Raw genomic sequence first — 23,247 nt, 5'->3', positions numbered from 1 at the left:
ACATTTCACCCAATAACAACAATCAATATAGTTATAATATATGTAAATTTAAAAACTTTGCAACACAACTTCAAAATACTTTTCACAGTATTTTATAATAAATAAATTTAAATAAATTTATTATAAATAACTTCTCCAGCGCACAAATTTTGTTCGCAAATACATTTATAAAAAATTCGTGAGTCTTTCATTACCATCTCTTGCGAATTCTCTTCTATGGGTAGTGTTGGAAAACTCCAGACAGTCAGCTGTTCCCGAAGCGTGTTGATTTCAATTGGCAATAAATTGCAATTTGCTTAAACAAAACGAGAAAAATGCTCTGAATTGACAGCCAACCAGTGGTTTAACCATTTCTTCCACTAGTTTAAAAAGGAAGCCTGACTGCTGGTATTGTAAGACTAAAAGAAAGCGAGTGAAAGTATAGCAAAAGCCAACGATCATGTCTACGGGTCTAAAATGTCGCAATTGCGGATCCAATGAGATCGAGGAAGACAATGCTCGCGGAGATCGGGGTAAGTAGTGAGGTTGTCAATGTCCGCCAGTTATTTACCATATTCCGTTCACTATAGTCTGCATGAACTGCGGTTCCGTGCTGGAAGATTCCCTCATCGTTTCCGAAGTTCAGTTCGAGGAGGTGGGCCATGGAGCAGCTGCAATTGGCCAGTTTGTGTCCGCCGAATCCTCGGGTGGAGCCACAAACTACGGCTACGGCAAGTTCCAGGTGGGATCTGGCACCGAGTCCCGGGAGGTGACCATCAAGAAGGCCAAAAAGGACATCACCCTGCTCTGCCAGCAGCTGCAGCTATCCCAGCACTACGCAGATACGGCCCTGAATTTCTTCAAGATGGCATTGAGTAGGCATCTGACCCGCGGCAGGAAGAGCACCCACATTTACGCCGCCTGCGTGTACATGACCTGCAGGACTGAGGGCACTTCTCGTACGTACAAAAATAGTTTTGCCTTAATGTAGCTAAATCCCTGGCTCACTCCTCCCCAGATCTCCTCATCGACATCAGCGACGTTCAGCAAATATGCTCCTATGAGCTAGGCCGCACCTACTTGAAGTTATCGCACGCCCTTTGCATCAACATACCATCTGTGGGTGAGTGAACGCCATGAGTATTAAGTCGTGTTAAGATAATTTCTATCAGTATCTACCAGAACAAGTGTTTAACTCATACGACAATGAGGTGAAGTCTTTAATACTTGAAAAACAATAGAAGGGGAGTAAAATGATGTCCAATTTGATTAAAACGATCCCGTTTTTGATCAGTGTGTTTTTTAGTCTCAAAAGATATATTTATTTCAAAGAGAATAATTTTCTTAAGGAAAAGGAGACCTTAGAGCTACTATTTGCATCAAAAAATATAGATCTGCTTCAAATTTAAAAATAAGGCTTTATAATTCTAAGCCTAGGAGCATCTTCTTATTTTAAGAGAATATGGTCTTAATTCCTTGACTAATTTTTTGTTAATTGCAATAGAAAACAGATTTTTGCTTGGAACAAGTCACTGGCTGAAACATTAATAATAAATTATAGCCGTAAGTCTTTTAAGTATGCATCTTGTCGAGAGGTTTTTCTTGTGTTTGAGATACATACATACAAAGATTCATTAGATATAGAAGATTTATTCGTTTTTAAGTATCTCTCTCAAATCTATTTTCTACTTACCGCTTTTGACATTCAGAGCAATACTCTATGCAGCTCCATAAACGACAAATTTTCAAACTTAAATTCGCAAAATTCTAATCATGTATTTCGTATGATTAAAGTACATAATGGTAATAGATTTATAATCAATATAGGATAACATTTTCATTTACGTAGATATATATGGATATAAAAAAACGGTAATGGTCTTCTTATCAAAAGCAAAAAATCAGTACAATTTCCAAAGAAATTCAAAAGTCGAACGTCAAACTGATTGTTGCGCAAAGCAGCCTTTAATAATGCATAGGAGAAAAATACGGGGCTTATATCAATTGAAAGGCATATGTGTATACAATATATGAGAGATAATGGAACAACTACGAAATATAGATAATGCATTCTACTAGATTAATATTCGAATATTTTAATAGTGAAGTTTTTGTGCGCATACTGGTACCAGATCTCTTGATTTCTTCTTTGCTTTATATCTTGTAAACTGGTTAACTTTGCTTTCAAATTCGTCGTATGCAATAACATGGCTTATTATCCCTTTAAGTGTATAGGTCTATAGTTATCTATATGCGTATATATATTAGTATTAGATCAGATGTGTGTATATATAAGGTATATGCTGGCAAAAATATGTTTGGTATTTATCGTATTAGTTTTTTCCACTCTATCTTCAAATCTGCTTTAGAATATTGGTTAACGCTAGCTTGACTGATTGCCCGACTTTCACTTATTGCATTTATATATACGTCTTTATTTCGCGCTTCTTTACCCCATCCCACCATCTTAAATCGTGGAACGTTTTAAGTTTTCGAGTCAACTACTAATCTTTATCTATTTGTTATGGGTGTATATGTTCAACTTGTTTCGATTTTGAAAATATCTTTATATGCATTACCAACAACTATGTACAGTGCGTTTTAAAACTGCAAAACCGTCAAAGTTAACTTGCTTAACATAATTGGGAAGGATCTCTTTTTCGACTATCGAAAACTCCTTATATCGAATGACTTGCTTCGGATGACTTTCCTGTTGAGATGATCTCGTTCTGACAACTGTCTTAGAGCTTTAAAACGCACTGCCGTGGTGTATATATATGTGTCTATGTTTTTACGTGTATATATGACTATGTATAGGACTATTACGAAAACTAGAGCACTCTACTATCGTGATATATATGTATATATGCGCCTAAAACTCCAATTTGCTTTGTTGTGTTGCACTGAAAACCCATGAGTTTCGATTTTGTATCTGTAGCTGTTGCGGTTGCTGTGTTTTGTATTGTTGTGTTGGTCTCCTCTGTTGCTGCTGCTGCTGCTGTTGGCGGTAGTAACACGCTCCCTGCCATTCGGCACAGTAGAGCTGTGCGCATCAGGTGCTTCCATCGCCGGCCAGATCTTCTCCAGAGCCGTTGGCGTTGTTGCCCGATCCACTGCTGCCCCCTAAGATAACAGTTCCGGATGCTGTGGCTGTTGCACCTCCTCCGGTTACTGACCCACCACCACCACCACCAATGGGTGTGGGACACACCGAGTTTGTGGGCGAACTCATGGCAGTCACCGTGGTGGGGCCGTAGAAGATCAGCTCCGGGATCTGACCACCCTGCACCCCCGTGCCGTTGGTGCTCTCCGACGAGCACTGGAACTGGAATGTCACGTTGCCCATGAGCACCTCCGACATGCCCTCCTGACCAAAGAAGCTCAGTTCGTTGCCGTCGAGGATCACAGAGGCGGTGTAGTAGCACTCGGGCTCGATCTGGATGGGGTTCTCGAAGAACACGTGGAAAGTGTTGCTCGATCCGTCCGAGAAGAACTTGGTATCGTTCTCGGCGAGCGTGCGACCCAGGCGCTTCAGTTCGATCTTTACGTTGTAGTTGGCGGCGCCAGTCGACGAGCCGTACAGTCCAAAGCCCACAATGAAGATTCTAAAGGGGAAGTTTTTAATAAGCCAAATCCTTCAATTGAGTGTCCAGCTTACCTTCGATCCACTGAAAACTGAATGGAGTCACAGCGTCCGCGGTAGCGCCACTGATTCGAGCGGTATGCGCACGACTGGAAGCGGTGGCACACCTGTGTCTTCAATCCCGCCCTGGATCGCGTGGGAAAGCCCAGCGAAGGCTTTATCTTGGCGGTGAAGTGCAGGAACATATCGATCGTCTCCTGCGAGGAGAGAATGCCCGTCTGGGCCACGCCGTTGGCGAACTCTTCCAGCGACATGGTGGGAATGCGGATGAGATGCAGCGCCTGTCCCAGAAGCCTGCGCTTGTTTTGCGGCGTATCATCGATGCTCATCTTCTCGCAGGCGTTAAGGGCCCAGTTAAGAGCCGCCTCGAACAGGTGGATCTCCTTGCAATTGAGCGTCTCCCGCGAGAGGATCGACTCAAATGTCTTGAGGTCAATGTCCACAAAGTCCTCGGACTTAACCGCCATCTCGGCCTGTGCGTCGATCACTTCCCAGCAACGTTGCATCAGCTCGGGCTCCTCGAACAGACGCGATTGACTGAGAAGTAGGCAGGCGTTTTTTGCCGTCAACTTCACCTCCAGATAGTTGACGCAGGCCCTGGCCAAATGCGGGACGATGTACTTCTTGGCTGCGTACAACGTGGCCAGGATGTGTTCAGGTTCCAGTTTGATTTCATCACAATAGAGGTACCTGAGGAGAGGAGTTGAATCGCTTGCATCAGCAGATCTAGTTAGTATCTCACCTCAGCAACGTTAGGAAGGCAGTGGGTTCCACGTCAGGCACTTTGATTTCCTGCTTGTTCTCCGCCAGTCCGCCATAAAACATGGCATAGAACACGGAGCTGCCCGTGGCGAGGATGTATTTGTGGGCGGGAATGGTCTGAATGGGATCGATGTCTGTCGAATAGATTTAGGTTAACAGATTAGCATTTCATTGGCTACTGGAGGAAACGAGAATTACCGAACTCCCCACCCACAATGAACTTGACATCGGACATCAGTTCGTTGTTGAACATGGCCGCATTCCTCTCGAGAACCGTCGCCTTGCTGGCCTGCCAGTTGGGGTCCGCCGTATCGATGGCATTGGAGGCAGCTACGGCCGCGAAATGCCAGTTGGTGCCGGCGGAGCAGACATACGATCCACTGCCGCTGGTGGGCGTGGCGGAGATGGCAGCCACCGCAGCCGCTGCCGCAGAACTGGAGGGCAGACAGAAGGCCGTGGGACTGCCGGAGATTCCTCCGCCACTGCTCCCGCTGCCTCCACTCCCGCTGCTGTTGCTGTTCAGGGCGCCCGGCGAGGCCAGCGGCGAGGATGGGGCACTGATGGGCTGCGTTATCTGGATGTTGTGATCCGCTCCTGCAGAGGCACCTCCTCCTCCTCCTCCTCCTCCAGCTGGCGATGCTCCTCCTCCGGCTCGCTGTTGTTGCTGCTGCTGCTGGTGATTGTGGGGCGGCGAGTGGAGCAGCCCGTTGCCATTGTTGAGGGTTTCCACTGTGAATGGGATTAGATAAACGGATTAATATTTGGGTTACGCAGGTTAAACATATCTAGGCTGATGATCCCACCCAGTTCGCTTAAAACCAGCAGCACGCGTGGCCACATTTGTGCAACTTCCGCTGCGTGTGCATCGTAAATAACAAATGCCAGGGTCTCCCCTTTTTCCACAATTATTATGCCCCAAATACGGTGAAGATTCTGTGAAAGGGAACAGCTTGCAACTGGTGAAATTTGGTTTATTACATTTTTGTAAAGAAATTATTGATATACTAAGTTTTTAAATTTCATTCCAAGCAAGAAGTGAATAATACTTTAAACTAAATTGGGTTTATAGCTTTCTTCAACCAAAACTACATTTTGCAAAACTTTTGACTTTTTTTCTTAGAAAGATAAATGTGGTAAGAACTATTATATTATTGCTTTAATGGATTTTTTCTACATTACATTAGTGCATTATACATTTTTTACTTTTTTAAAGATTAAATTAACGATAACTTATTCGTTTATTTTTCCTTTTTTTTTATCAACTTGTTCTTGACACTTTAACCTTTCTACCTATACAAATTTTGTAAACAAAGGTCGACCTTGAAAAATATGAGTATATTTTGTATCTATAGCTTGGAACTTCCAGTGATGTGGAGAGCAATCTCCTGAGAAGTTTGAACGGGAAAGGGTCTCGATAGGGAGGTTTTGCTGTACTCTAAAAGTGGAGCGTCTCAAAATAGCAACGCAGTCGGCTGTTGTTTTTGTTGTTAGTGTTGCCAGACAGCGCCCCTCTTTGTAACGCCCCCCCCTGTTCCCCCTGCCACCGGTGACACTGTTTAAGTTGTGTGAAAAATCAATAACTCACAGACACAGGGCACCTGCGTGCCCCACCCCCTGCCCCACCGCACCGCTTTTCCGCCACGGTTTTCCCCTAGATTTTTCCGCCTTACCATTTATCCATCCGCCATTTGGCTGCGAATGTGACATGCTCTCCTGATTTCGCTTCCCGGCGGATTTCAGCGACAATCGGTTGAGCGGATTGTGGCCTCCGTGATTGTTGGTCGAGGAATTGTTACTACTACTACTGGCCATCGCAGGGGAAAAGTGCGATTCGTAGCGCTCCGGAATGAAAAAACCAAAAAACCTTGTCGGGTTTTACTCAAGTACTTGCTGTTCAAACATTTGCCATCACTTAGGCTAGTCGTACGACTTTTTTACAGCGACTTTTTCATTTTTCCGAAGAATAGAATATAGAAGTACGTGAGTTTTTAACTTTTCACTAAATGTAAACACTAAATGTACTTAAAATACCAAAAATTATAATCTCCAACTGGTCACATTAGTGGAGACATGGTCACCCTAACTGCCAGTGCTGCCAAACGTTTGAGTGACAGTGTTGGTTAGCGCTGCACATAGGCGCCTGTTTTGAATTTAAATCAGCTAAAGTACGTCTGCTGACGATTTCGCAACCCATTTTGATTATATCACGGTCACTCGATGCTAATATGTATTTCCGTCATGGCGCGCCATAAAAAGGCGTACGTGTGGGAGCTAATAGGGCTGATCAAGAGGTTTTTTACACAAAAAAAAAAAAACATTACCGTGAAAAGAAATCTAAACTTGTGCTGTTTTTAGGTAAACTCCAAACACCGAAAATTATTTTTAATCATGTTCTTTAGAGCAATTTTCCTTTTCCTTGACAGCAAATTTATTAAAGATCTCACCTAGAGTTATTTGGCTACCTCAAATAATTTTTTGAGTGTAACTACCTCTATGTTTATATCTTTTATATTACAAGTCTCTGTCTCTTTTTCGGGACAGCCTTGCTGGGGCTTTACCTGGTATTTGCATGTCCGAATCGTATTTGGTCTATTATTTATTGCCTGGCCTGCGAATATTTATTATGAAGAAACATATCGCTGAACTTGAAATCGATTTTGATGTGTTTGCTTGGTCAGCGAGCTTACTTGTCAAGGTTTGTTTATCTCTTAGCACATTCATGTACAATAAAACCTGTTTCTGCAGAAGCTACAGCAGCAACCGGCAGCCGAAGATCGAAGATGTGTGCCGAAAATAAAAAAAAACATGTTGTTGACCTTTGTTTTAGCTAATTTCTGAATCATACCCCTGCTAACTCCCTTTCTGGTAAATTGGTTATAAGTTGGGCTCAACTTAAATACATAAAGTGATCTTTAATCAAATATTTGGGTCATTCTCTTTTTTTTAATTTAGGAAGAGTTAAATCATATCTTACCGTTTACTTAGTGTCTATTAAAAATGTCGGATTCCCAACTAAGTTCTATATATAAATTTGTTCATTTAAGAATACAATGAGGTATCTCATAAGGTAATCAACGATTCCGTGTTAATTGTTAGAGAGGATAGCCTTTCTTACTCACTGTGTTCTGGGGGTGGCAGCTCCTCGTTCTCCGGCACTCGAGCGGCGTACTCCGGCTCATAGTTGTGCGCGTAGGCGCTGCCCCAGTGGCCGGCGAAGTCTTCCTCCTCGAGGGTCAGCAGGTGGTCCAGCACCTGAACTCCCCGCTCGAGGGGGCCGTGGAACTTGTTGATCAGCTCGGAGAGCCGCAGGTTGAGGCCGTAGTTTCCCGAAGTAGCGCTGCTCGATTCGATGGCCCAGTAGAATAGGTGGCGTCCCAGGTGGCTGCTCAGGTGATTCGCAAAGGCCTCGATCATATTTCGGCCAGCTGCGGGGTCATCTTCACATTACTTCAGATCCTGGCTGTCAATGGGATATAATTAAAAACACATTAGAATACCATAATAAAACAATCTTATGGAAGGTATTGTATTTATTATTTATTTAAAAAAATATCACAAGATTTAAGGCAATGCCTTATATTAAAAAAATCTATGTGCTTAAAACCCCCAAAAAGGTTTCCATAGCTCTGCATATTTCTATTGATTAACACTTAATTAGAAACTGTTGAGAGTTTTGCAGAATCTTGGCATCTTGGCATCTAGAATCGGAATTTTAATATTCGACAGTTTTTGGGAAATTATTAATTAATCCCTTTTTCATAAGAGTAGAATTTTATCTCGGGCTTTAGAGATTAATAAGCTCTACACTACACAAACTGTTGGTTCATAATTTATGCAGAACATCAATTTGAAAGCTGATAAATATTTTCCATATGCCGTGAAATAATTTTCTAATTAGGTTGCTCTCTTTTTACCAACAAAAGTTAACTGAAGGAAACAAAACTGCCGAATTCACTTATCGTTTTGAAAGAGCCACCGCAAATTATAATACCACTCCTAATAATTTGAACGCAATAGTAATTTTGATATGTAACATAATATGATTTTTATGGCTATAAATGATACAATTTCGAATCGATTTTGGCTCAGTCTTCAGGCTCGGCTCTCAAATGAAAAATTGCCAATTGCGGGCTGCACTTTCACTTCTCCATTTCCATTTTCAACTTAAACTCCGGCTCGCACGCATTTGTCGCATTTTATTAGCAGCAGGAAGTGAATTAAGTCGAGCCCCTCTCTTTTTGACCCCCACCATTTTGGCTTAAATCTTTTTGGGTCAACTGGAGAACTATTTTTGTGTCTTAACTTCGTCGCACTTGCACCTGACTCTCTGCCAGCGGAAATTATGCAAGCGGCTATTTTTAATTGGCAGCATGGCGAACTCCGTAACCAAAACAAAACGGCGACAGACATGAACATAATTTTTGTTTCTCTCTCTTTATTTTTGACTCGTCACGGCTGTCTTTGCCACAATCAACAAGTCAGTGTAGAGGGCGATATATAAATAAAAAATGATGTATTACAAGCTCCCCAAGCCGCCTCCCCCGCTGCCACGCCCCCAATAAACAAAGCAATTTGCTGTCGGCGCCTAATGAAGTTCTTCATGCTTCGATTCGTCTTTGGATTTGAACTGAGTTAGATCTTTGACTTGAATTAGTGTTGGTCAGCTGTAGATGATTCACCTTTGACGAAATTTTTTGTGTTTAACTACAAAGTAAGAAAATTAACGAAACAAAACTACTAACTAATAGGACCTAATGAACTTTGGGAAATCTGTTGATTTAAGTAATGATATTAATCGTGGAAGAACAATTGGTGTTAGGTAACAAGAGTTTATTACTAGGTAAGTGTTGCATAGTCAAAAAATATTTAGGTAACTAAGTTTGCGAATTCGTCTGTCACATATCAGAATTTTAATGCAATACAAAAGATTAATTAAGCGCTAGGTATATATGTTTAAACATTTTAAATCTTCTCAATGAATTAAAGTAATTGTAATATTTTTCAGTCCATGATCTATTTGATTCATTCTTTAATAGGCTATAATCTTTTTTTTACCAACTATGAAGCTTTTTGAAACACAAAAAATTAAAATACAGAACACATGCTTGTCTTGAGCCCGGAAAACCAACCAACAAGGTGGCGAATTTTTCTAAATTTGAAATTAATTTAATATAAATTAATTGACTCTAAGTCGCAATGATGGAAATAGCAAAAAATTCTAGGCAGCTGTCGTACTCCTTTTTTAAACACCCTCCGATTCTGCTTAACCCCTCAACCCTACTAGTTGCTATGCAAAACACACATACAATGTATGCTAAATTAATTTCATGGCTTAACAATCGAGTCACGTTTATTATTCATCAGCTGTGGGCTTTTGTTATTTTCCAGCCACATTTCAATTTCGGCTTGTTTTTTTTTTTAATTTCTTTCTCGCGTGTGTTAGCGTTGATTTTCGTATTAAATGCGTATTTCCCGCTCTGCCATTGCACTCGGCATAAAAGTGCACTTCGAGTTTGCCGCTTGCATTAACTTTGGACGCCCTTTTCTTAATTGTGTCCGTTGTTTTTCTCAGCGTTGGGTTTATTTCATTTTTCATTGCCTCTTTAATTGCAAATGGTGCGACCCACTTTTTGGCCAAGTCTCGGGTCAGAGTCGCACACACACACTGACCGAAAAATAGGTGGTAAAAGGGAGACCCCAAAGCAACGCCCGCGTAACACTTTCGATTTTTATTTCCTCATTACACGCTCGCCAAAAAAAAAGACCAACCACATCCACAAGATCACAGCAAAGCAGAAAATACAAAATCAAAAAAAAAAGTGAAGAGTGTGTGTTAAGTCTTTTGTTTTCTCATTATTTCGCGGCCCTTTTTTAACGAGCTCGAGCTCCTTTTGTTGCATTTTCCCCCGTCCAGGGCATTTGGCAATCGTCACGCATTTAGCTGATTAACCGAAAGTGTCATAAAGCCTTCAACGCCCCAACTTGCTGGTTTTCTGGATAAAATCTATGGCTCGAAAGCAATCGACCTCTGCGACACCTCACATCGCAGTTGCAAACATTCGCTCACGTGGCCAACGGAATAACCTGTCGAACTCTTGGTCAAGCACTCAAACAGTCGATTAGGCGATCACTCGGTCAAGTGGTCAGCAAAAGAGCTCGCTGATTTGCCGATTTTGCACTTTAATTGTGCACTCTTGTCTGATTTTGTTTTTCAGTTTTTCTTAGCCAATTTGCAAATTTTGTATATTTTTTGTTGCCTTTTTATGGCGACTTGCAAGCCAACTCTGTAATCTGATAAGGGCTTCAAGGACCGAAAAAAAAAGGTTTCGACTTAAAGAAAAAGTCGAATTGGGGTCAAAACCGCAAATTTAAATTATTATGACCTATTTATGTGTCTTTGCAATATTCAATCTTCTTAATTTATTTGTATAATATTGTCTAGACCAAAAATGAAATCAATTTTAAGGTAACCAAATATACAGCTGATAAATTCTGTAAAATATTTGAATTAAATTTACTAAAAACAATTTATATAACGCGGCATTGGTTTCCTGAATTCCGAATTTATTAAGATCAATTCTTTTAAATCGTTTAACCAAACCACAAAGTTTAAAAATTTTGGTACCGACGTTTTACCATAGGTTTATTATAACTGTTTCAATATCAAAGCCTTTTGCCCAAGGAACTTCCAAGACAAAAAATTATTATATTGAGTAACTATTTCGCCGGTACGAAGGTTCTGGGGCGACTTATGAATAAATTTGCATTCGCTACGCTTAGAGCAACATTTCTGGACCAGAGTATCTAATTCTCGTCAAGCTTCACAGTCGGCGTTCCATTTGGTGGGACTCTCGACTTTTGTTTAAGGTGTTTCCATGTGAGTTTGGACCTCGCTTCGAGTGCCCTTAGGTTGTTTCGCAATTATTCAGACCGTCAGCTGTTGGCTAATGCCTCTGTCTTTCGGTTTTGCAGTCTATCAGCTTTTCAGCCAGCGTCTTTGGCTTTAGACGCTTTAATTTGCAGATAATTTTATAGACATTAACATGCAGTTTTTCTCACTCAATTTTCATATCTCATAGCATTATTTGGTAAGTCATGTTGCATTTTGTCTAATGACTCGACGAATTAACACTTTTTTAAAATTCGTAATTTTTGCTGCTTGAATTCGATTCTTTCTGGCCCAGAAAAATCCCCATTTGAATGCTCTTTCGACTCGCAATGATTTGCTGAATTCTAATTCTGTCTCTGTGGTTATTGTGACATGTTCTTTGTCAAATATTTATTGGTGTGTTTCGGTTTCTGGCGAAACCCGTTTTCGTTTCCTTTTCTGCTTGTATATTAGTTAAAGTTTATAAATTGTCATCAAGTTACTTAATACTTAAGTATTCATGCCTCCAGTTTGCACGATTCTTGAGTGGAATTCTAAATGCGAATTCGATGTCTGGAGTGAAGAGATGTATTCCTCTTGTGTTTTGTTTTTTTCGCCAGCTTTTTCTCTTATTTTTGGGTGGGGCCGATTTTTTAGTTTTAACTTTAGAGTACCTTGTTTTGAAATACAAACACGAAAGGCTGTGGGACTTTGGCTGACCGGGAAATTTGAGTATTTTGAAAAACTTAAACCTCGGGGAGTACAAACACTGGGAGGGCTGTCATTAAAAGCAGCGCCTCTAAACACAAATCATGGTTATGAGCAGTAAATTACAGCCAAATGCGCGGCAATTAACCGAGAGTGCAGCTAACAGATAATTATACGGCGCGATTACTTATTCCATGGTGATAAGATAGTTCAGCCTTGATTGAGATCTCAGTTTGTTTATTTTTCAACTGGAGGCGTCGATCATTAGACATCCATTAATTCAGTAGGTTTAGTGAAGCAACGGCAGTCAAAGCAGAATTCCTCAGCTTGCTGATTATTTTTAGCATGGCTAAGCACTTTCCGGGTGACACTAAGTGGGTTAAATATTGGAACAATTAATTATCCCCAGCCACTGATAGTCCGCAACTTAAATCGATTTATTCTAGGTAGTACACACGTGACGAAATCCGAAATGAGGGAATATTCGAGACAGGTGAATAGACTGTATTTGGAAGCATTAGAAACAATTATCTGTGTGGAATTTTTGGGGATTTTTTTCGCTTGTATTTGCACTTCACTCAAAGCAATTTTCTTTACTCGTTTTTTTTCACGCTCAACCGGCATCGCAAAGCTGTCAGCTGAGTGTTGAGAAAATGAAAAAAAACAAAACTGCACATAAATTAAAACGTCAACAGAAGAACAAACAAACGAGGTACGCGCACTTTGTCAACGATTATTATTACTTTAACAAGCAATCAGACAAATACACACTTTTGTAATTTGTTGGGTGGACGGCAAACGGCAGACAACTGATGAATTGGGGATCTTCTTCTTTTATTTGGCTTGCGCATGCGCGACAACCGGCCACGTTTTTGAATTTAATTTTATTTTTCGACTTGCGGCTGCGGCTGCGACTGCGACTGCGCGAGTCAACGAACGAATTCGTAGTGAGTTACTAATTTTTCAAGTGAGATCCAAAACCGGCAACTGGAGACTCGCCAGCCGATCGACTACGATCGACCAAATGGATTTAGCTTCGGTTTTTTTTTCGCGGTCGCCTTGAGACCGGTGTTTGTTGCATGCGATAAAAAGGCACGATTTGATTTTTATTTTTATTAAGTGCTAACCAATTTTAATGATTTAGCTTTTGCTTGCACGACTCTTGTACGCGACATTTCCTTAGATTGCATTTCCTCATTAATCTCGCGTTCTTGGTCAATTACAAAACAATTTAAGCAGCAAAACGCAGTTAATTGCTGGTGTTGAGGGAAACTCGAACCGCAATTGCTGGTAATTTTTTTTGCAAAATGCAGAGTAATCAGAGAAGCAGGGTGCAAGGGTGCACCCAAAATGATAATTGCTGTCATGACAAACGCAAAAATAAAGTTTAAATAATAATAATTTCACTAGCTGCAGTTGCAGAATGCGCAAAATTGGATGAAGTGGTTGCGAGGAGGAGGCGGCCGACATTAAGAAACCATTAGCAGCAGCCGTGCTGCTGGCAACTATCAAGAAGTAGCAGTACACTAAAAAAATTGGCCGAATAGTTTAGGCTTAAATTCTAATTTGAAAATTCAATAAAAAACTTAATATTGAAAAATTGTGACAAAGCCACTACAATGCCAATTGGTATAAAAAGCCTTAAAGAAAACTTATACATTTTATTCTGCGACACCTATAGTTTAAAATCGATTGATAATAAAACAATGACTGAATTAAAAAAAAACATATTTCTCTGAGTGTAGCAGTTAGGCAGCAGTTCGGGTAACAGCTGTGGCAGATGAGTGGGCGCTGTGCTGAAGGGTCAATGCAGTCACAGTTTCCAATCGCAGTTCGCAGTTCGCCGTCACCGCATCAGCGGCATCATTTTTCAAGTGGAGCACTTAACGGCAGTAGCAACAAAAAGGCAGTGGCGGTGGCAAAGGGGCATTTTCGGGGGGCGCCGGAGTTTGATGGCGGCTGCTGCTGGGCCTCCGCAAATGTGCCCATTCATTAGGGTTTAATAAATAATTTTTTCCTACTTAGTGGAGTTCATTTTTTGCTCTGTTTGTGGAGTACAGTTGGCGAGACTTTGACAAGCATCCCCTCCCCGTGTCCGCCCGTTTGTTCGGTCAGCGGGGGTTGACGTTAAACAGCATGTGCCTTTGTGTGTCAAGTGGCGCTGCACAAGCAACCAGCTCGGGGGATGGAAGCCAAAGGATTAGCAGTAAGTTCCGGGATAATGTGCTAAACTCTGGATAGGGTTGATGGATAAATATTAAAAATGTCATAAAAACAATTTGTAAGTTACTTGACGTACGCTTTTTTTGCATAATTCGTAACATAAATATGCAGGCGGGGATTTAACAATATTTTTTGTGAAATATCTTCAAAAGCTTATGAAGACTACATTTAATGGTAAACTTTTTGAAGCTATTTAATCCTGAAATAAAAAGATTGTTTCGCCACATCTTTTCTCTTTTTTCTCACTTAAAAATATGTTATCTCGTAATTATTTAAATAATTAAAACCAATATGGTCTATCATTATTTCGTCATTAACTTAAACAATTATACGGACAATTATGTAAAATGTAATGGTATAATTCAAGTGACCATCCACTCAAACCATTATGAATCTCTTAGAAAAGCGGCTTTACTATCTCTAGTTTCCCAGACCAATTTGCGGGCAAATTGTAGAGCCCAAAAAAAGTAGAAAATATAAAAAACCTATTGGCAAATAACTTTGGCAAGGTCGTGTGTCTGCTGGCTTTGATTTTCCAATGCGTTTCGCACTGTTTTCTCAGACGTATTTGTTGTGCGTTAATTGCTGTTTGCGTTTTCGTTTTGGCTTTGGTTTGCCAAAGTGTTAATTGCACATGTTGTCTTGTGGGTTTCCTTGGCTGGGCCTGTCTTCAATCTAGTTCAAATATGCCTAATTATCGGTTTAATAGGCCAATGAATAGTCCAAAACCTTTGGCGGGACTACGTGACGGATGCGTGATGTTCGTGCGCAGCGCACACAACTTATCGCATGCTAGAAAACCTCAGTCGCCGACTCTTCGGCTTTCAAACTCTTCTGTTTTCTGTTTGCTCACTCTCACTCTCGCGATCTGACTCTCTGCACCTCTCATTGCCATGTAAAAGTTGAATGAATTGAATAATATCGGACCTGAAGTTCGGGTTCAAGATTGTTTATTTCGGCAGCTGTCCATGGAGACGTGGGCCGGTTATTGAATGTTTTCGGTTTCATTGGCTAGACCGACCCGCCTTCAAGGTCGGCGAACAAGTTCTTCGGCTGATGCTCTTGCAGTTTGTTAATTTTATTGAAATCTTTTGATTTTATGAAGATACTCTTGACTAAGGGTTAAGGCACAAAAGTGTAAAGATTGATGCAGATTCTTAATCAAACCATAAGTATATATGTGTGTTTTGTTTTAGTATTTGTCAACTTTAAACGAAAAATATAATTAAGAACCAAATTAAATTGTACCAACATTTAAATCTTTAGTGGTATTTCAATAAAACCCCGTTAAGTACCAATACATATCTAAATTATCACCACCTAACTTCCCACATAACTTCCCCGAACTCAATAGGAGACAACAAATCGTAATCACCCGCTTGCGACTTGGCCACACAAAGATGACAAACGCACACTATATTGACCGTTCAATACCGAACACATGCCCACTGTGCAACAACGCTCTTCTAGACGTTAACCATATCCTTTCCCTTTGCCCTTCTCTCTCGACACAACGATCCTCATCATTCCCCAATCTAAACCCAACCCAGGCCTTAGCCAATCCCACCAAAGTTAATTCCCTAATGATCCTCACTTTCTTAGAAAAATCAAATATAATCTACACAATATAAACTATTCCTAAGGTATATAAGTTCATCAGAAAATGTAAAACCATAAGTAGAACAATAATATAAAATAAATAATTAAATAATGCTAGTATAAAATACTAAACCACCCTCAGAGCTGAAGGCCTCTTGCAGCTATAGCTCTAACCACAATTTTTGTTAACTCCTAGTTTTAACTATTAGTTAGCATTGTATAAATAAATAAATAAATTATTATTTATTATTAAGTTATAAAAATGAACTGCATAATACTCGCTAATTTGTTTCTAAACTTTTCGGCTTAATTTAGTTAATACCTGAATGTTAATTAGTAGTTAATATGGCGCAAACGTCAATTCCGATGAAACGTCAAGAGTATTTCCTCGAATTTCTTTCCGTATCTGCCTGTCTATTTAATTTTTTGTTGCCTTTGCCCACAGACCCGTGTTTGTACATCATGCGTTTTGCCAATCGCCTGCAGTTGGGCGCCAAAACGCATGAGGTTTCGATGACGGCCCTGAGGATTGTGCAGCGCATGAAGAAGGATTGCATGCACTCGGGACGACGACCCACCGGCCTCTGTGGAGCAGGTGAGTGAACCATTGCGGTCGATGTCGATAACCAATGCTGAAAGGGACTACTTTCGACCTTAAGCTCTGCTGATTGCGGCCCGCATGCACGATTTCAGTCGCACCATGCTAGACGTGATCGGTGTGGTCAAGATCCACGAGTCAACGCTCCGCAAGCGCCTCTCCGAGTTCGCCGAGACGCCCTCGGGTGGACTGACATTGGAGGAGTTCATGACGGTCGATTTGGAGCGCGAACAGGATCCGCCTTCGTTTAAGGCGGCGCGCAAAAAGGATCGTGAGAGGATCAAAGATGTGAGTGTTTGTCTGTGGAGTAGTTTCAGTTTGAAAACGACTTTCTCTATTGCTAGATGGGCGAACATGAGCTTACGGAGCTGCAGAAGGAGATTGACGCTCATCTGGAAAAGGACCTGGGCAAGTACTCCAGCTCCGTGTTCCGTCAGCTGGCCAAGGGAAAGGGCGTCACGTCGGGCAGCTCCCCAAGCTCTCCCACGAGCACCTCTGAGAAGGATCTCGAACTGGAGGAGTCCCGTCAGTTCATCGAGCAATCCAATGCACAGGTCATCAAGGAGCTGATAGCCAAGAACGAGGATGTGAAGAAGACCGAACCCGGTGGCTTGGTGGCTGGCATCGAAGGCCTCCGTCCGGACATCGAGGCCATGTGTAGGGTGACCCAGAGTGATCTGGAGGACGTGGAGAAGGCCAAGCAGCCCCAGGAGCAGGAACTCATCACCGACGATCTGAACGACGACGAACTGGACCAGTATGTGCTGACCGAAGAGGAGGCGGTGGCCAAGCTGGAAATGTGGAAGAACCTCAACGCCGAGTATCTCCGGGAGCAGAAGGAGCGCGACGAGCGGCTGGCCAAGGAGCGTGAGGAGGGCAAGCCGGAGCGCAAGAAGCGCAAGCCGCGCAAAAAGGTCATCGGCCCCTCGTCCACCGCCGGCGAAGCCATCGAGAAGATGCTGCAGGAGAAGAAGATCTCCAGCAAGATCAACTACGAGATCCTCAAGACCCTGACCGAGGGCATTGGCGGGCTGACGGACGACTCGGCTGGAACCAGTGCGGACACCAAACCGAGCACTCTGGAGGAGCTGAAGCAGCAGCCCGTGATTGTGGAGGAAGGGCCCATTGCCCCCAAGAGCAGGGGCTCCAGGCCAGCCTACGACCTGCCCGGGCCAAGTAGGAAGCGCCCCAAGCTGGAGGTGGGTCTCCCTGTCAGCCAGGCAGCGGATGTGGAGCAGCCAGATACCAAGCCCGCGGTGCTGGTGGAAGCAGGTGCGTTAAACCGAGCAACTAGGGTTTCTTGCCTGCAAACTAATCCTCAAATCTCCTCCTCAGATGACGTGGACGACGACGTGGAGGCGGAAGCCGAAGAGGCTGATGCCGAGCCCGAGGCAGAACCGGAGGCCACTCTCCAGGACATGCTCAACACGGGCGGGGACGACGATGAGTTCGGCTATGGCTTCGACGAGGAGGAGGAATACTAGGCCTAGACTCGCATTTAGCGTTTAAAACATTTTAGTATATATAGTACACACCGACTTTATAGTACCCAACCTACTCGTAACACAATTAAACTAAGCATTAAGGCCCGTGCACTTGTTGCCGCCCAGCGCGTTGGCAGGGGAGGGCATTAAATCATGGCCTCTTCCTCGCGGCCATTTACATGTTTAAGCCATGTCGGCGCTGGCACTCCCGTACACTCCCGTACACTCCGGAGTCTGGACTGGTACTTGTAGCTATGTAGCTTCTAATTGTTGGCTCTGCCGTGGCGCGCCTCCAAGTGCTGCAAATAAATATTTCACTCTTAATCATGTTTTGCACTCTGTTTTGCTTGCCTTTCTCCGGCGCTGCAGGCGGCCACCAGCTCAGTTCAGCTTCTGCTTCGGCTTGGGCATCAGCTTCAGTTCAGTTGTTCAGTTGTGGGCCCGGCCAGGAACTTGGCTCGGTTCCACGGCCGTTGCGTTGAGTGGCAAGTGCCCGGCAACGAGCTGTTGAGTCTGCCGAGCACTTGTCTCTGCGATTTTATAGTTATTATGTTGTAATTAGTGTTAATTTACTTGCCTCCGGTTCAGCAAGTCAGCTTCAGCGCTCCCATAAACTATGCTACATCTTGGGGCAGCTAACGATATTCGAATTGTTAGTGATTTCTATTCCGAACAAATTAGCTAACTATGTTGCTTGGCTCTATGATTAAGTTGTCGTCTAATAACTATAAGATAATTAATTAATTAATAAATATTATAAACTTATCAGTAATAACTTAAACTTTTGGATTTATTGCCACATTCCTATATAACATAGTGTGTCTAATAGCCCTTAAGAACCATGAAGTATTTACTTGGCAGATCTCAGATCCCGGCATTTTTATTCACCGAACTAATAATGAAACAGAAAAAATCAGGCAATTATCGAATACATTTCCTTCATTAAGCATAGTTAACTTTCGACTCTCACTCCAACTAAATGCTTGCAACTTTTCTGTTCGTGGAACATGTAATACGTTTCACTTTTCAACAAATTTATGCCGGAAGTAAAGTTGAGAGCAAGCCGGCTTCCCCGTTCGCCAAATGGCTGCCGAACCAAGCTGAAGTTAACTGCACTTAATGCCCATTCGCTAATTTGCATAAGCCCACAGTGAAGGCCCCAAGGATAATTATTAATAAAATGCACACGAACCGCTCGAGAGTCCAGGGCGTGGCCCTGGCCATTTCCCGGGGCAGGATTTGCTGGCCAAGTTGCAACGATAATGTGAACTGTAGGCACATGTAAATCCCCGAGCAAATGTGACAGTAAAATGGCAATTAGTAGACATCTTGACTTGACCAGCCACTTGGAAGTTTCCTGGTCAGTGCGACTAATTTATGCGCAGCCAGCTGGGAACTGTTCGGAGTAAGGTGGAGGTGCTCGTAGTCCACCCATGGCACGCCTCTTGATGTGCATAATCGCCCGATTAAGCACATTAATCCCTGATGAAATACCTTTAATGCTGCTTAACACGCTTTCTCCTATAAGTTTTTATTGGTGCTCACTTTTTTTGCCAGGTAATACGAAAGTGTTATGATATCGCTTAAAAAACAAGTTTTAAAAATTACATGGTTTTTATTGTTCTTTTAAATGTTTTATTTTTCTTAACCTTGCTTACAGTAACCTTTGGGGCAGCTTGATCTAAATAAACATTGGGTAAAAAAAATTATTCACAGAGAGGCACATTACATATTATTTATACATTATGTACTTATTATACACATTTTAATACACTATATTTATTTTAAATTTTATATTTATGGTTATAAGGGGTTCCTGTAAATTGTATTTTTAAAGGTATTTTATATGTTCGAACTTATACTTTTTTTTCATTCATTTGTTTTTCTCTCATACAACTGTCACTTGGGGGATATTAATAAAAAATCCTTTCTTTGCCACTAAAATTCAATAAAACTTTTCAGTATATATTGAATTCTCGATTGCCATATATTTTAATTCAGTTTAATTAAAAATGTGCCAGCCTGAGGTCATATCACAGCTCCGAGGATTTTGTTGGCCTTTCATTTTTTTTTGTCTGTTAAATTTTGTTTTCGCTGCTTTTGCTCGCCTTTTCTCTCAATAAAAATTGTATCATTTACACTTTATTTGCGGATTTGGCTGCTTTATTATTAAATACAGCCGCCACAGGCTGCCATGGTTGGTGGACTTTCTGGCGACGTCGGAGACCATTTTGAAAAGTATTTAATAAGTGGAAACAAATAAAGCGGCAACAGCAAATACCGAAAATGCGAAAATAATGCGTTTAATTAAAATAAGTTGTGTGGGTGCTGGCCAGGCGGCTTAAACGAGTAAATGGGAGCGTGGAGCGTGTAATACGCTTAAAGTGCGGCGCGTTAAGTATACGAAGTGTATGATTCTTGCCAACAGACCTATTTTCTGCTACGCACACTATTTAAATGCACATGAAGAACTGGAAATCTGCTTAATTAGAAGCAACGACCCCGCAAAACTAGTTGCAATAAGTGCAGTTTTGCCGCGCATCAAACGATCAGACCCAAAAGTATGCTACAATTTAAAGCCACCCTTCGATTTTAAATTTCATTTGCGATTTAAAAGCAAGTGGGGTAACTAATTTATGCGTTAATTATGTTGTGTTTTGGCTATCGAGTGTTGTTTCGGCTCGATAAATAATTGAAACGAGTTATCCCTGCGTGCCTATTAATTAAGCCGCTAAATGCTATGTTTAGTAATTTGTTCTGGTCTATTAAAGTGGGTTTAGTAGCTACGTTTACAATGACACAGTGAGAGTTTAATAGCTTTTATATATAGTTCGGTTGACCTTTAGTAGTAGGGTAAAATTGCAATGTTTAGTTTAATGCGTTTCATATATCATGTTTTAATTTGGATTATTGTAGTGATACTTATCTTTCTTTTACAAATATTTGATGATCTCTATTGAATTAATTAAATGTGAGTTGCTCAAATAATGCATCAAAAACTAAAGCCGAAACCTTAGTTAACACAGGCTCACACGTTTGCAGTCCATCGGAATAATAGTCGATGGCGCAGTGGAACCGTAAATGGCGTTGGTAATGGCAACGGCATGCCCAATCAGCGGATCGCAGGCGAATGTTTGCCCACTGTTTTAGCCACAAGATGGCCACCGGTCGAGGGGTCAATGGGTCAAGGGGCTATGAGGTAAAAGGGGTGGCAGACCAGCTTTTGAGGGCTGCTGGCTATGGCCTGGCATTAGCAGCAAGCTGCAGTCAAGATTCTGCCCCAATGGGCACACATCCTTACACACTGGCAAACCACTGCGATGCATTGGCAGTTAACAGACAAGTTCCAATCGCCCCGCCCCACGTACACTCTCTCATAAACCACGCACATTTGGGCCCGCATGCGAATATGCAATAATGAAGTAAATAAACGCTTGCCAATTGCCATTAAGCTGCGAGATGCAAAGCAGCACGAAATTACAGGGGAGATGTAATAAATACAAAACTTGAAAATAAAGTACATTTTAAGCTGGTTCAATTTAAATGTGTGCATCATTTTCTTATCACGAAATGGATTTAGGTTTTAGCCATATCTTAGTTTACAATGAAACTCCTGAACGCTCTTATGTAACAAAACAAGCACCTTCTTAATAACTAATATATTTAAATCTGTTTTGGTTTTTAAGACAAGCTGAACTGCGATACTGTGCTGTGATGTTTTATCGGATACCTACTGTATCCGATATGACCTGTAGGGTATTGAACATAAAGTGCCTAGCAAACTAGGCAAGGCTGTGATTGCAAAACACAAGTGCAATTACCTGGCCTGCAGGCTTAGCACATACACACAATTGCATGCGGATAGCTACTACCACACAAGCATCAACTTAAGCAGCTGAGGTCAACAGATTAGTGTCGACTTTGTTTTTACAAGATTAAAAAATGTTTTAATATTGTACTTAGTAAGTTCTTAAAAGAGAGTTAAAAGGATTTCTATTTATAAAAATATTTCTATGGTCTTAAAAATACTAGAAATTATCTACTAATGTCAGACAATTTGTAAATTTTAAATAAATAAACTATTAAGAAATATTTTAACTACTCAGCTTCTGATATAATCTTAATGTTATTATAATTTGAAATTGCAACAAAACTATTTTTAAATGCCTTTACAAAGAATGCTTTTGTTTTCACCTCAACTGTAAACATGCATGCATGATTGTACGTTAGCTGGGCGCCGCAAAATAGGCAACGATAATGTCATAAATTCAATGAATAAACATAAACGGAAAAAGCACATACACGCACACACACGTGCATAGAGGGGCGCACACTTATAGCACACATAAACAGCAGCTGCGTGAGTTGGGTGTTTGCCGCGAAATAGGCAGCAACAACAATGGCAACAACGATCCCCGAAACAACAGCGCAACATGAACATCAACGGTGGCAAAATATGTATTAGCCCCCGAAGTTTACTAACAAAATTAATTATGCGAATTAAGCGCAGTAAAAGCACTTTAAGCAATCCCCCCTTGCGCCCCTCGAACACTGCGGTGCTCCAGACACCGCCGACCGCACCACTAACGCCACAGCATCACCTCTCGCTCAGAGAACCCCCTCTAGATTCTTCGGGGCCATAATATGTGGCGCATTCTGTGCCGAGTCATGAAACTACACTGTCAAGTCATTGCTAGTTTTTATATGTAGACACAAATAGCTTTATATAGCCATAGACGTCTTTTAAATTTTCCGTTTTGTTTTATATAATTTGTTTAATTTACTAAAGCTGTTTTTTTCAAAAACTGCTACAATTGTATGTACTAATAACTGAAAATAAAACATTCCCTAGAATATGCAAAACTTATTTGGTAAAAAAAAAATCTATAATCTATAAATCGTATATTTAAGTTTTAATTCCGTTTGAGTTTGAATCTTGGCTTGTTGCTAGCCTTCTCCATGTAGGCTTTATTTTTAGGTATTTTTTTAATTAGTCTAGTCTTAAGAGGATTAGTTTATAATATGGCTGCAAATTAAACAAAATCTTAAATATAAATGTTTCAAGACTTAATAATCTTAGATGCTATTGTTAATTTTCTCAGTGCAGGGATGTGGATACAGGGGATGGGGAGGGTGAGAGGCCAGGACTCAGGGCAGGGTATTGTTCAATTTATGCGTGTTTGTGTGCGTGTTCCACTCAGGAGTTATTCCTGCTGCCGTCGAGCTCCCTCGGCTCGTTGGGCTTTTCGCCAGTTAGCAGTTTGTGGGCTCCCAAGTAGGCCAAGCACCCGGACCTGGCCCAGTGCAGGCCCCAACAGTCAACAGCCAACATCCAACAGCATACAGCCATCGAGCAGCAGCAATAACCGACGGCAGCAGCCTG

General features: G+C 41.5%; 2 protein-coding genes across 5 annotated transcripts; one reads left to right on the top strand and one right to left on the bottom strand.

Annotated features, from left to right (window-relative positions):
• The first annotated feature begins 239 nt into the window (after window positions 1-239).
• On the top strand, window positions 240-18,629 carry LOC108140574 (transcription factor IIIB 90 kDa subunit). The gene is made up of 7 exons (XM_017263447.2): window positions 240-512; window positions 570-938; window positions 998-1,102; window positions 16,228-16,377; window positions 16,442-16,668; window positions 16,725-17,652; window positions 17,716-18,629. Exons 1-7 carry the CDS (start codon window positions 440-442, stop codon window positions 17,862-17,864), a joined length of 2,001 nt encoding a protein of 666 aa, XP_017118936.1. The 5' UTR covers window positions 240-439; the 3' UTR covers window positions 17,865-18,629.
• Window positions 1,731-12,901, bottom strand: LOC108140572 (BTB/POZ domain-containing protein 6-B). 4 transcript variants are annotated; one of them, XM_017263444.2, is made up of 6 exons: window positions 12,732-12,901; window positions 7,504-7,844; window positions 4,583-5,113; window positions 4,365-4,518; window positions 3,638-4,312; window positions 1,731-3,584 (listed from the first exon to the last, which is right to left on the bottom strand). In XM_017263444.2, exons 2-6 carry the CDS (start codon window positions 7,796-7,798, stop codon window positions 3,032-3,034), a joined length of 2,208 nt encoding a protein of 735 aa, XP_017118933.1. In that variant the 5' UTR covers window positions 7,799-7,844; window positions 12,732-12,901; the 3' UTR covers window positions 1,731-3,031. The 4 variants fall into 4 exon arrangements, with proteins under 4 accessions (XP_017118933.1, XP_041565678.1, XP_017118934.1 ...); XM_041709744.1 differs by having other exon boundaries at window positions 7,504-7,840; XM_017263445.2 differs by lacking the exons at window positions 7,504-7,844; window positions 12,732-12,901 and adding an exon at window positions 6,055-6,402.
• Window positions 18,630-23,247: the final 4,618 nt, after the last annotated feature.

The sequence above is a fragment of the Drosophila elegans genome, unplaced genomic scaffold (genome assembly GCF_018152505.1).
Source record: "Drosophila elegans isolate 14027-0461.03 unplaced genomic scaffold, ASM1815250v1 contig_476, whole genome shotgun sequence".
Classification (NCBI taxonomy): domain Eukaryota; kingdom Metazoa; phylum Arthropoda; class Insecta; order Diptera; family Drosophilidae; genus Drosophila; species Drosophila elegans.
This window is presented reverse-complemented; position numbering and strand designations above follow the sequence as displayed.

What these genes read in the sequence shown, in the direction of transcription:
- LOC108140574 (XM_017263447.2), top strand. Translation starts at nt 440, where the DNA reads ATGTCTACGGGTCTAAAATGTCGCAATTGCGGATCCAATGAGATCGAG. An exon ending in ATCGTGAGAGGATCAAAGAT is followed by an intron (nt 16,669 to 16,724) that starts GTGAGTGTTTGT and finishes CTCTATTGCTAG; the next exon opens with ATGGGCGAACATGAGCTTAC. An exon ending in CGCGGTGCTGGTGGAAGCAG is followed by an intron (nt 17,653 to 17,715) that starts GTGCGTTAAACC and finishes TCTCCTCCTCAG; the next exon opens with ATGACGTGGACGACGACGTG.
- LOC108140572 (XM_017263444.2), bottom strand. Translation starts at nt 7,798, where the DNA reads ATGATCGAGGCCTTTGCGAATCACCTGAGCAGCCACCTGGGACGCCAC. An exon ending in GCTGCCACCCCCAGAACACA is followed by an intron (nt 5,114 to 7,503) that starts GTGAGTAAGAAA and finishes TCCCATTCACAG; the next exon opens with TGGAAACCCTCAACAATGGC. An exon ending in CATTGTGGGTGGGGAGTTCG is followed by an intron (nt 4,519 to 4,582) that starts GTAATTCTCGTT and finishes TCTATTCGACAG; the next exon opens with ACATCGATCCCATTCAGACC.